The sequence below is a fragment of the Musca vetustissima genome, unplaced genomic scaffold (assembly GCF_032173495.1).
Source record: "Musca vetustissima isolate MV318-11 ecotype Yass unplaced genomic scaffold, APGP_CSIRO_Mvet_v1 utg10125, whole genome shotgun sequence".
Classification (NCBI taxonomy): Eukaryota; Metazoa; Arthropoda; class Insecta; order Diptera; family Muscidae; genus Musca; species Musca vetustissima.
In genome coordinates, this window is record NW_026882177.1 from 287563 (window position 1) to 300326 (window position 12764).

The 12764-nt window shown below is 34.9% G+C and overlaps 1 protein-coding gene across 1 annotated transcript; it reads right to left on the reverse strand.

Annotated features, from left to right (window-relative positions):
- Window positions 1–8574: 8574 nt before the first annotated feature.
- Window positions 8575–10611, reverse strand: LOC133328394 (membrane metallo-endopeptidase-like 1). The gene has a single exon (XM_061536964.1). It carries the CDS (start codon window positions 10609–10611, stop codon window positions 8575–8577), a length of 2037 nt encoding a protein of 678 aa, XP_061392948.1.
- Between the last annotated feature and the right edge of the window lie 2153 nt (window positions 10612–12764).

Below are 12764 nucleotides of genomic sequence, written 5' to 3' on the forward strand. Positions count from 1 at the left end.
ACGACAAATTCAAGAGCATTGACACCATGGACACCACAGCAACACCAGTCAGGCTTACCATTACCACCATTAATGCACACAAAAAATAACACACTCAGATCCCTGGCCAGATAGGTTTTTTATTTATTTTTGTAACAAATGGTGGCGTCACAATCGGATCCTTTGGTGGTATTTGGTAACCGCCACCATATATTTGAATTTCTGTTGAGAGACAAGTCAACTGAAAGATAGAGACAAAAGTTTGACTTGTGGTTTTGCAGATAACAGAAGTCAGAGGATAGGAGGTAGAGAGTCCACCCGGCAGCATAAAATATCTGCCAAATTTTAAGAACCCCAGAGAAAAGTGGTATGATAAGTTATAGAAGGTCGCAATTGATTTTTTACGAACGCCAACATTTAAGTCAAATATAAAGCCAGTAGGAAAAAGCCAATAGAAAAATTCTCATAAAAATCATAAGACCCTGTCAGTAAATGTTTCTTATGTGAAGCCGCTAGGACCTGTATGCGATTAAAGTTTTTCGGGGACCAACAAATCCCTTCTAATGATCTACCATAGTTCTGGATTTAAAAAAATATATATTTTTCGAAATACCTTCACAACTTATATTTACGACACTTCAGAATATTCATCGTGGACCCCATAATATATAAGTATAAATCTCTGTAGAAAATTATAAATATAGGTACATATTTTGACATATAACAGTAGCGCCTTATTTCCGATTTTTGAAGGTTTGAACCGCATTTCCCCACTATCTTGAAGGCAATATCTGCAAATTAATGCAGAAAAATAGAGGGTCTAAGGTTCCATCCTATTTCCGTTATTTTAAAGGTTCATTAAATTTTCCCAACCGAATTGGATTTAATTTGGCGTTTTGGAATATAGAAGGGTAAAAAACATATATGAAAAAAAATCGATATAGATCCATGTTTCGACGTAGCTCCCATCATATAAAGGTGGTATATTTTCGGTATTTTGTAGGTAATTTTGGCAGTCCAGAAAATATCTTTGCAGAATATTTCCTATATAGGACCATGTATGGACATAGTCCTCATATAAAAATCATGAAACCCGAATTTGAAACTTGATCACTGATTTTTAAAAATTTTGCACCAAAAACCATGAAAAAAAATCCTTTAAAAATCCACACGACTCATAGACTCTGACAAAAATATGCTTACGAGAAGTGTTGTTCAAAAAATCCACGTTTTTATAAATGCAGAAAAATTATATTCGTAAAAAATCTATGCAGAAAAAAATATTTTTAAAAAATTACTAGTTAAAAACCCCCTAAAAATAAAACCCACCCAAAAATGTTCTTTTCAGAACCCACGCTTCAAACAGACCCAAAAAAATATTCTGTTAAGAACCCACGCTTCAAACTGACCCAACAAATATTCTTTTAAGAACCCACGCTTCAAACAGACCCAAAAAAAACATTCTTTTGAAAAATCCAAGCTCCTATTAGACTGTGAAAAATATTCTTTAAAAAATTCACGCTTTTAATAGTTCGCATGATATTATAAAAAATAATATTCTGCCAAATTTTGACCATTTTGTGGGGCAGGTGCCAGAAGGTGTGTATCGATATTCCCCATCTTTGAACTTAAACTAAGTTTGGTAGTAACATTACGATGTGTAAAAATTACGATGTGTTTGGATGAAATCGGTTACTCCTTTCGAGAGTTATCGTGCGCAACAACTGGCCAGACAGACGGACGGACTTTTGTAAATGGAATCCAAATTGTTTGAAACGGATTTGGTCCAAAGAAACATGGGGTCTAAAACCAATATTATGTTGAAGCAAATTTTTTCCAATGCAATGTTTATATACCCTCATTAGCCTTAGGGCTAAAGATATAACAATCAACGCTTCGAATGCCCTTGAAGTCCACCAAAATCCACACAATAAAAAAATCTTTAAAAAATCCACTCTGAAAATGTATTCCTTAAAAAATTAACACTTCTAATAGCCCAAAAACATATTCTTCCAAAACGCGCTGAAAAAATATTCCTAAAACAATCCACACTTCTAATAGCCCTAAAAATATTCGTTAAAAAATACATGCTTCTAATAGGTCCTGAAAGAATGTTCTTTACAAAATTGTGCTTAGATCCACTCTTCTGAAAGATTCTACAAATATTCCTTATAAATCCACTCTTCTTTAAATCCACACTTCTAATATAACTCAAAAACCAGAGAGCGGAGCACTATAGTCGGGCGGGGCCGACCATATTATACCCTACACAACTTCCACGACAATCTAATCTAACTCTCTGTGGTTTTAAATTCTGAGCTTGGCAATATTTCGGGTTATTTACATCCTCTTGACCGACTAGAGGTCAACAAATATCTAATTTCTTGACCAGATTCCCTTCACCGTGGTTGTGTTGTGATGTTCGGCTTTCCATTGTGACCTATAGATCGGCTCGAAAACACACAAAAAATTAAGTTTTCGGTCCACTTCATACAAAATTTCTTATCTGATCATGACCGAAAATTACAGGCATTGTCCTTGACCATACCTGGATCCTTATGGAAAATTTCAAAGCGATCAGCGCTATTTTTCCGTCCGTGAATACGTAACCACCTGTAAATATTTAAGTGTAACTCTCACATCCGAGTACACACGGCAATATAATTGATACCGATTTAAGGTCAGCAACATACGACTATATAATGGGTATCAATTTAAAGGTCATCCACTCCTCTTGGATATACTATCAACTTTCCGGGTCTATCACCTTCAGGAGTAAATTTATACGCTATAGAATAAACATTTTGTATTTTTTCACACAAAAGTCAGGGTCCATTTGACCCGTTAAATATTGACAGAACATCTCCTTTCGATGTTCGGGCCATAATTGCGGCCACTGGAGCGACCAGAAAAACCGACAAAAATGAAGTATTTGGTCCATTTCATCCCCTTAATATTAATCGATCTTTACCAAAAACAATAGGGGCAGAGAACCCGTCCTACATGCAGAACCCATCCTACATGCAAAATTTCGTGAAGATTGGTCCATAACTGTGGCCTGTATCGTGGTTACAAATTATAATGGACGGACGGACACACATGTCTAGATCGACTCAGCTAGTCGAGATATGAAGATGGGTATACTTGAAGGTGGGTCTAGGACCAATATTTCGCGGCGTTACAAACTCTTGGGGCTGCACAAAGCTATAATACCCTGACAACATTGTTGTGTAGGGTATAAATATATTTTATATTTTTTTTATTATTCTTTAAAAATCATTGCTTGATTCCAAAATATAAATGTCCACCCTCCTCACGAAGTCTATGGAATGTTTACCAAGAATAACGTAATTTTACACATTTCTACCATTTTTTAAAGTTCAATAACGTAATGGAGCTCCCCACATGTCACACCACATGTTCAGAGAGAACAACATCCCGGCGCAACTGGAACATCTGACGACAGATTCACGAGCCTTAGATGATAATAACACAACTCTACCAATTGTCAGCCAACATGGCAAATATGGTTCTAATCCAATGCAGCATATTTGGCTAATAGCACTTTCTTGTCATGTTTTACTTCTTCTTTATGTGGTTTTTGTCTCGCGGTTGAAGACAAAAAATCACGGAATAACAAAATTCAAAGAACAACGATCGCAGACAGTTGTAGAGCATAGAAATTCACACCATATTTGTGGGGATCCAGTGCAGGCCACACAAAAAAGATCTGCGGTCGTTACGTGGGTCCTGTTCAAAAGTTTCCATATAATATTTTATTAATTTCATATACCCAACGTAGAATGTTTTTCTCAGCGTGTCCAAAACTCTAGCTAGGAGATTCGCATCTATGTGCCTCCATCCTGCCACAAAAAGACAGGCAGGCATGCAGCCATATTATGGCCAGTTGAGATTTTATCTTTTGGCAAATGTGTTGTTGTTATTTGCACCATTGGAGTTTTCTTTATGTGGCGTCAAATTATTTGCCACTTGAGTCAACCGAACACGACGACTAACTTAACAGTAAAATTTTATTTATTTCAATTCAATTTAGTTTGTTTTCTATTTAAATATAGAAAACATTGGAAATTGTTGAAACATTTTTCGCTAGAACTTACCAATTCCTTAAACATAATAAGGGCTCATAAAATATGACAAGTCACTTACCTAAAAATAAAAAATAAATACATTTAAAATATTAGAAAACAATAAATATATTTTGTTCCTAAATATATCAAGCAACGACTACAAATTTTTTACTTTCAATGTACCAACAAGGCGTGGATTTTTTAAAAAAACATATTTTTTTCGAAACCCGAACAAGGCGTGGATTTAAAAAAAAAATATATTTTTTCGAAACCCGAACAAAGCGCGGATTTAAAAAAAAAAAAACATTTTTCAATATTCCAGCAAGGCATGGATTAAAAAAAATATTTTTCAATATTCCAGCAAGGCATGGATTAAACAAAATATTTTTCAATATTCCAGCATTACATGGATTAAAAAAATATATTCCAGCATGGCATGGATTTTAAAACATCTTCTTCGCCCAGACGAAACGGCTGAAGCTAGAAGTTTGAAATTTTGAAGGTGGGCTGTTGTTGGTGTGTAGGGTTGGTGTAGGCTGGGTTTTTGGAAATTTGTGCTAAAAGGGTACGAAAAATACTAAAATGTACCAAATGTGATACCCTTTGTATTAGGCGAACGGGAATAGCTAGAATTCTGAAATTTGGCATGTGGGTCACTGATGAAATGTTAGAAAGATGTACAAAATGGTTTTTGAAAATTCGACCTAAAAGTGTACAAAAAGTACTAAAGTTTACTAAATTTAGTTCTAATTGTATATATATTGAACATATATAGCTATAATCTTGTAATTTTATATGGAATAAAGGTTGGGAAGTGGTGTTGATGTATGGAAATGGTTTATGTAATAGATCAGTAGATAGTTATATAAAAAGTACAAAATGTTACTATATTTAGTACTATTTGCGTTTAAATGAGTGTATAATATACTCTATTTCTAACCATGTGTAAAATAGAGGGTTTTAGTTGAATAGAGTTGGGTAGTTCCGGAACGAACTAGTTCATTGGAACTATTCCGAGAAAGGAACGATCGGAACTAGTTCCAGCTCTTTAATTAATATAGTACCTTTTTCTGATCTCGTCCCTTTTTGATCACGTTCTTTTTTCTGAACTATGTGAGCGAAAAAAAGAACGACGAAAGAGAGAGAGATGCTAAGGAACTATGTAGGATTCGGAACTATATGGAGCAAAGGAAGTATGAAGAGCAAAGGAACTGAATGGAGCAAAGGAACTATATGGAGCAAAGTAACTATATAGAAAAAACAAAAAATGAAAAAAAAAAATCAAAAAGAACGATGAAAGAGAGAGATGCAAAGGAGCTATGTAGGAGTCGGAACTATAAAGAGCAAAGGAACAGTTTGGAGTAAAGAAACTATAAGGACCAAAGGAAATATAGGGAGCAAAGGAACTGTATGGAGTAAAGGAACTATATGGAGCAAAGGAACTACATTAAGGAAACTAGTTCCATTTTAAAAAAGGAACGAGAAAGATCGATCCGCTAAGTGAACTAGATTGCCAAACTCTATAGTTGAGTTGAGTGTCAGATTGTGAAATTGTCGTGACTGATATAGTGGAGTAGAATAAAAAATACAATGCATAAAAACCGTTCGGATGCTTTATCATTGTCCTATTGGTCAAAAAGAATCCTTCCAGAACCTCTACTAGTTTTTTATAAAGTAACCCTACTGACTTCTAAGGATATTTTTTAGTGGTGTTATATAAATAAGTCCTCTTGGTCTTTCATATGGTTTTTTATAAGGAAGACATTCCAGACTTATATTACGAAGCTTCTGGTGTAACATGAGAAGATTTACTCGTCAAAAATGTAGACTACCTGTTGATTTTATATAGAGTAGATCTACCGTTAGTCTATTTAGAAGATATCCTACCATAATTTAAAGAGAAGCTCGTGGACAAAATATACCACAGATGGTCTCATACCAAAGCTCCTATAAAGAGCCTCTTCTAACAACATATAAACAACTAGTGAGCGGAGAAGAATAATCGGACGGTGCCGACCATATGATACCCTACACAACTTCCATGAAAATCTAACTTTCTGTGGCACTACATTTTGAGCTATGGTAAAATTTCGCGATATTTGCACCCTCTTGGCCGACTGGAGGTCAACAAATATTACTAGTATTCAGTACAGCTCTTCTAATTACTTCTCCAGATTCGATTCAACGTGGGTTGTGTTGTGATGTTCAGCTTTAAATTGTGGCCTATAGATCGACTCGAAAAATCACAAAAAAAAAAATGAGTTTTCGGTCCACTTCATCCCAAAATTATTATCTTATCATCACCGAAAATTATAGGCGTTGTCCTTGACCATACCTGAATCCTCAGGGAAAATTTCTAAGCGATCATAGCTATGTTTCCGCCCTCTAGTGTGGTAATGGGTTACTAACTAATATATGAATACGTAAGCACCTGTAAATATTTATGTGTAACTCCCACATCCGAGTACACACGGCAATATAATTGATACCAATGATTGGATATAATATCAACTTCTCGGGTCTATGTCCTTCAGGAATAAATATATACGCTATAGAATAAAAATTTTGTAATTTTTCACACAAAAATCAGGGTCCATTTGTCCTTTGGGCCATAATTGCGGCCTCTGGAGCGACCAGAAAATCAGACAAAAATAAAGTTTTTGGTCCATTTCATCCCCTAAATATTAACCGATTTTTACCAAAAACAATAGGGGTTTTCATTGGCCAGAACCCAACCTACATGCAAAATTTCGTGAAGATTGGTCCCTAACTGTGGTTTGTATCTTGTTTAAAAATTATAATGGACAGACGGACGGACGGACACAAATGTCTAGATCGACTCAGTTAGTGGAAATATGACGATCGGTATACTTAAAGGTGGGTCTAGGACCAATATTTTGCGGCGTTACAAACTTTTGGAGCAGTACAAAGCTATAATACCTTAACAACATATTTGTTTAGGGTTTAAAAATGTTACAATCGTACTATAACCTATTGCGTTTCTATAAAGACACAGTACTGGCCTTCTACAGAGAAGCCCTACTGGCCTCCTATAAAGAAGTCCTACAGACCTTATATAAAACTAGAAAGAGACATTCAGCTCTTCTACAGATATTATCTCGGAAATCGGAATTAGGATTACTATTGTAGTACAGGATTTAGGTAGTTTAAAAAAATCGTACTTATGTGTACGAAAAGTACTAAATGGTACAAAATTTAGTGCAAGTTGGATTTAGGTGAACAGATAGAGCTGATGTATTTAAATTGAGAATTAAAATGACTGTTGGGGTGTAGGATTGAGGTAGTTTATGAAATTCGTACTTATTGATACGAAAAGTACTAAATGGTACTTAATTTAGTACAATTTGGATTTTGCGATAACGGATAAAGCTGAAAATCTGAAATTTGGTATTAAGATTCCTGTTGCAGATTGAGGCATAGGGACATTTTTGGAAATTCGTATTTATGTGTACGAAAAGTACTAAACGGTACTAGATTCGGCTGGAAATCTAAAATTTGGAATAATGGTTGCTGTTGGAATATAGAATAGAGATATAGAAGCATAGTACTTATGTCTACTAAATCGTACTATATTTGGTACAACTTTGGAGTGTAGGATTGAGACATGGGGGTAGTTTAGGAATTAAGGTAGTAGTTTAGGAAATTCGTATTTTGTAATTTAGACTTTGGTTAACGGGTAGAACTCGAATCCTGAAAGTTGCAACTTAGGTTACTGTGGGAGTGTATGATTGATATAGGTTTAGAATATGAATACAGCATGGTACGAAATCTGGTACATTTTGGTGAATAGACAGAACTGGAATTCTTAAATTTGGACTTACAATTGGTATTTGAAATCAGGATTAGAATATTAAGATAGGTTTGGAATGTGGGTACGAAAAGTTCAGAATGGTACCAAATCTGGTACAATTTCGTTTTTAATGGACAGGCAGAGCTGGAATTCTTAAATTTGGACTTAGGATCACTATTTGAAAACAGGATTGAGGTACATTTGGAAATTCGTAGTTATGAGTACAAAAAGTACTAAATTTGGTACAATTTGGACATTGGTGGAATTAAGACTGTTATTAAAATGTAGGATTGATGAAGTTTTAGAAATGTTTACTTATAAGCATGAAAAGTTCCAAATTTGAAACAATTTGGATTTGGTTAATTCCTGAGATTTCGCACTTTAGAAAATCGAATTTTTATGTAATAAATTTACAGTAAATTAAATAGAAAATGCACTAAAAAATTATTGTGGTATATTAATTAACCAATTTTTATTAATAGTGTCAGACTGACTATTTTGCAAAAACAAAAACTTTTTTGAATTCCCTTTCCGCATACGACGTAGCGGGCATATATATATTCCAATTAATCGAATTAAAAAATGTCGAAATGAATTACAAGTTTTTTCAATTTAGTTTTTGTGGTTATTTATTAGAAATATATTTCAAGTGTTGATAATTGTATCTTCAAATCCTTAATACTCAGCCTAATAACCTTAGTTTGCTTTGGGTAACAATGAAAATTCCGCCACATCTTCCTCCGACAGGGCACCACAAGTAAATGCCTGCCTAAACACTGTCGAATGACGCACCGGAGTGTTGACACGAGCACAGGCATCATAGCTATGAAAATCTGCCATTGGATGGAAACCACAAAATGATGAACAAAATATCTGGGCATAATTAAGGAAGAACACCTTTTCCATGGAAATGGCTTTGTTGCTTAGCGTAACCATTTGGGGCAATTGCATGGCATGATGTTTGGCAAAGGTGGAATAGGCCAAATTTAAGCCAGCCAAATCATCAATTACAGGATCTTTGGAAAAATCATCACCGTCGTCGTCATCGTCATCATTTTCGTCTTCATTATTTGTGGAAGTTGTTCGGAGGCCAGGTATGCTGGTTTGGACCACGCCATTAGCATCAATTGTCAGGTGTTGGGAATCAAATGCTTTGGTAATTTCATGAGCCAGCAGATAGCCGAGGGTACTATAACTGAAGAGGTCACCCATATGGCTGTCATAGAATGGTTCTTGTAGCAGGGTTAGCGGTAAGTAAATAATATTCAATCTTGGATAGAGTAGGGGCAGAGGGTAGGGATAACCATTTTTATTGGTGTTTGAGGTGGGTCTAAAATCCAAATACTCTGGAGATTTGCGAGCGTAAACATTCTGCAATGTTGAGTGTTGGGTGCGGAATTTAAAACGGTTCAAACGCAGACGGTTACCATAATATTCCGAGCTGACGAAGTTTAAATGCTCATAATAATATTCCAATTCCTGGGCGGATTTATCGAAAATCAATAAATCCAAGGTGTTTAATTTCCTCAAAATATATTCCACAAGCGAGGTTGCCAAAGCCTTTGATTGTAAATTTTTCTTGAAATTTTCTTTCAAATTGATGAAGAGATTTCGAATTTTTCCCACCTCTTTTTCAAGATCTTCATGTATTTGGCCATGAATCCATTGTAGCACCAAGGGAAACTCTTTCCGAATATTTTTCACCACATCCATTTTATAGTGAATTCGATCATCCTTCATTAGGGATATTAAAAATTTCACTTGAATATAATTGCAAAGCATTTCATTGTCGTAACGACTCAAGACGTTATAAATCCGTTTTAAATATTTCAAACTTTGCACCTGAATCTGCATATTGGGATCCAGGGAATTCTGTTTTAGTAGGATTTGCAAATATTGATTTAGCCATGGCATATGCAGATCTTTAAGGGTCATCAATTTACCCTCATCGTGGTGATGGTTAGACTCTTCCATATTTAAATAACGATAATTGAAATTGTCGCTTTCCTCTGTCTGTATTAATTCCAAGGTAAATTTCGATAATTCCGCTTGAAATGTAGCCAATTGATCCACTAGACTTTCCTCCACCAAATCTCCCAAAATATAAACTTGCTGTTCGAAATCATATAAATACGAAAGATCTGGGATACGTAGCTCTATAATGCCTTTATAAGGGTCTTCCTTACTTTTGCGGATATTCTCATGGAAAAACAAATCATTGAAACCAAATTGTCGCAATTTAGCCAATAATTCCAACCATTCTATATTCCTTTTAGGTCCTTCTACCCTTGCCACACTCGAAGTTTTATTTTCCAAAAACGGCCATTGCATATTTTCATAGACCCACAACCATTTCGCATATTCCAAAGGTTGAGGATTTTCCACCTCCGCATAGGCCACATAGTATTGATATAACTCCCGTAGAAACTTGGGTTCACCTGCTTTGTATAACAGCTCAAGTACCAGCATAGTTTCCGTTTGTATCCTTTCCTCCAGAATTTTTATCATTTCCGGACCCTGCCAATTGTCACAGGCATAACTGTAAAAATCACCACAGGCTTTGAGTTTGGGATTCATACTCTCGGAAATTTGTTGTAGACGTCGTTCATCAAATGTGACGGCCGCCACTGGTTCGGCTGCAGCGAAAAATTGCCTTGAAACTGACCATAACAGCAAAAGTCTCCAGACCCAGGGTATGACCACGATACCTTGGCCGCCAACAATTTGTGTCATTGTGAGATTGCCGTTCGTTTGTCGTCCGTCTGCCGTTGTTTTCGAGATAATGACGTCTTAGCTACTGATCTAATTTCTAGCGAATTCATTTGTCTCATGATGTTGATTTGAATTATTTTTTTTTTGTATTGATTTCAATTGTCTTATCTCCCTCTCACGCTGATCTGTGTTCGGATGTAGTATGGAGGAACACTAGACAACAAAGTTTTTTTGTTATACCCTTCTCCATACTGCGGTATAGGTTATTATGTGTTTGTGTATATGTTTGTAACAGGCAAAAGGAAACGAGATAGACACATGGTGTTTTTTGAGAATATACATAGAATCTCTTTTTAAGTCGATTTATGCATGTCCGTCCGTCCGTCTATCTGTTCATGTTAAATTGTAAACAAAGTACAGGTCGCATTTTTTATTCGAATTGGATGAAATTTGGCACAGCTCATTTATTTGGCCCAAGGACGAACCCTATTGAAATTGGGAAAAATCGGTTCAGATTAAGATATAGCTCCCATATATATTTTCGTCCGATTTTTGGTAAATAGTGCAACAAAGTCCGTATATACCCTTCGATTTGCGCGAAATTTGGCATAGCGTTCTAAATTGAGTCTAGAATGATGAGTGGTGAGTTTCGTGAAAATCGGTTCAGATTTAGATTTAGCACCCATATATATGTTCGTCTGATTTTATGTAAAAGGTGCACCAAAGTCCCTATATATTCTTGGATTTGCACGAAATTTGGTATAGCATACTAAATTGAGTCTAGAATGATGAGTGGTGAGTTTCGGGAAAATTGGTTCAGATTTAGATATAGCTCACATATATATTTTCATCCGATTTTTGGTAAATAGTGCACCAAAGTCCCTATATATCCCTGGATTTCCACGAAATTTTGCATAGCATACTGAATTGAGTATAGAATGATGAGTGGTGAATTTCAGGAAAATCGGTTCAGATTTAGATATAGCTCCCATATATATTTTCGTCCGATTTTATGTAAATGGTGCACCAAAGTCCCTATATATTCTTGGATTTGCACGAAATTTGGCATAGCGTACTAAATTGCGTCTAGAATGATGTGTGGTGAGTTTCGGAAACATCGGTTCAGATTTAGATTTAACTCCCATATATATTTTCATCCGATTTTTTGTAAATAGTGCACCAAAGATGTGCGTGAAGATAAAATCGATTTTAACTAGCAAAGACTCAATCCACCAAATTTAGCAAAGACACGTATAACAGATTTCAGTTCAGTATAACAGATGTTAAAATCGTTTTTATAACAATTCAATGACCAATTGAGCAATAAATATAAATAAAACAGGCAAAATATTGGTACTCCCGGAAAGGCAATTCCAAAAGCTATTTAAAACCGCTTTAACTGAAAAAATGAATCATGGTTTTATTGAATAAAAATAGATATTACTAAAATTTGAAAAGTTATCATCGATGCCCATTGTGCGAAATCTAAAAATGTTACCGCTATATGGAACCCGGCATTTGAAAGCCCACTAGGTGTACCTTCAGAAAATGCATAATTCATAAAAATCCATTTTGGAAATTTTTTTAAATTAATTTTTTTTTAAAAAATTGAATAATTTTAAGGGATCAAAATTCAATGACCCACTGTGCGAAAACTAAAAATGTTACCGCTATATGGAACCCGGCATTGGAAAGCCCACTAGGTGTACTTTCAGAAAATGCATATTTTATAAAAATCCATTTTGGATTTTTTTAAAAAAAATTCATATTAGTAAAATTTTAAAAGTTATCATCGATGCCCATTGTGCGAAATCTAAAAATGTTACCGCTATATGGAACCCGGCATTTGAAAGCCCACTAGGTGTACTTTCAGAAAATGCATAATTCATAAAAATCCATTTTGGAAATTTTTTTAAATTATTTTTTTTTTAAAAATTGAATAATTTTAAGGGATCAAAATTCAATGACCCACTGTGCGAAAACTAAAAAGGTTACCGCTATATGGAACCCGGTATTTTAAAGCCCACGAGGTGTACTTTCAGAAAATGCATAATTCATAAAAATCCATTTTGGAAATTTTTTTAAATTAATTTTTTTTAAAAAATTGAATAATTTTAAGGGATCAAAATTCAATGACCCACTGTGCGAAAACTAAAAATGTTACCGCTATATGG

Excerpts from the sequence above, each read along its gene's own strand:
- LOC133328394 (XM_061536964.1), bottom strand. The coding sequence starts at position 10,611 with ATGACACAAATTGTTGGCGGCCAAGGTATCGTGGTCATACCCTGGGTC.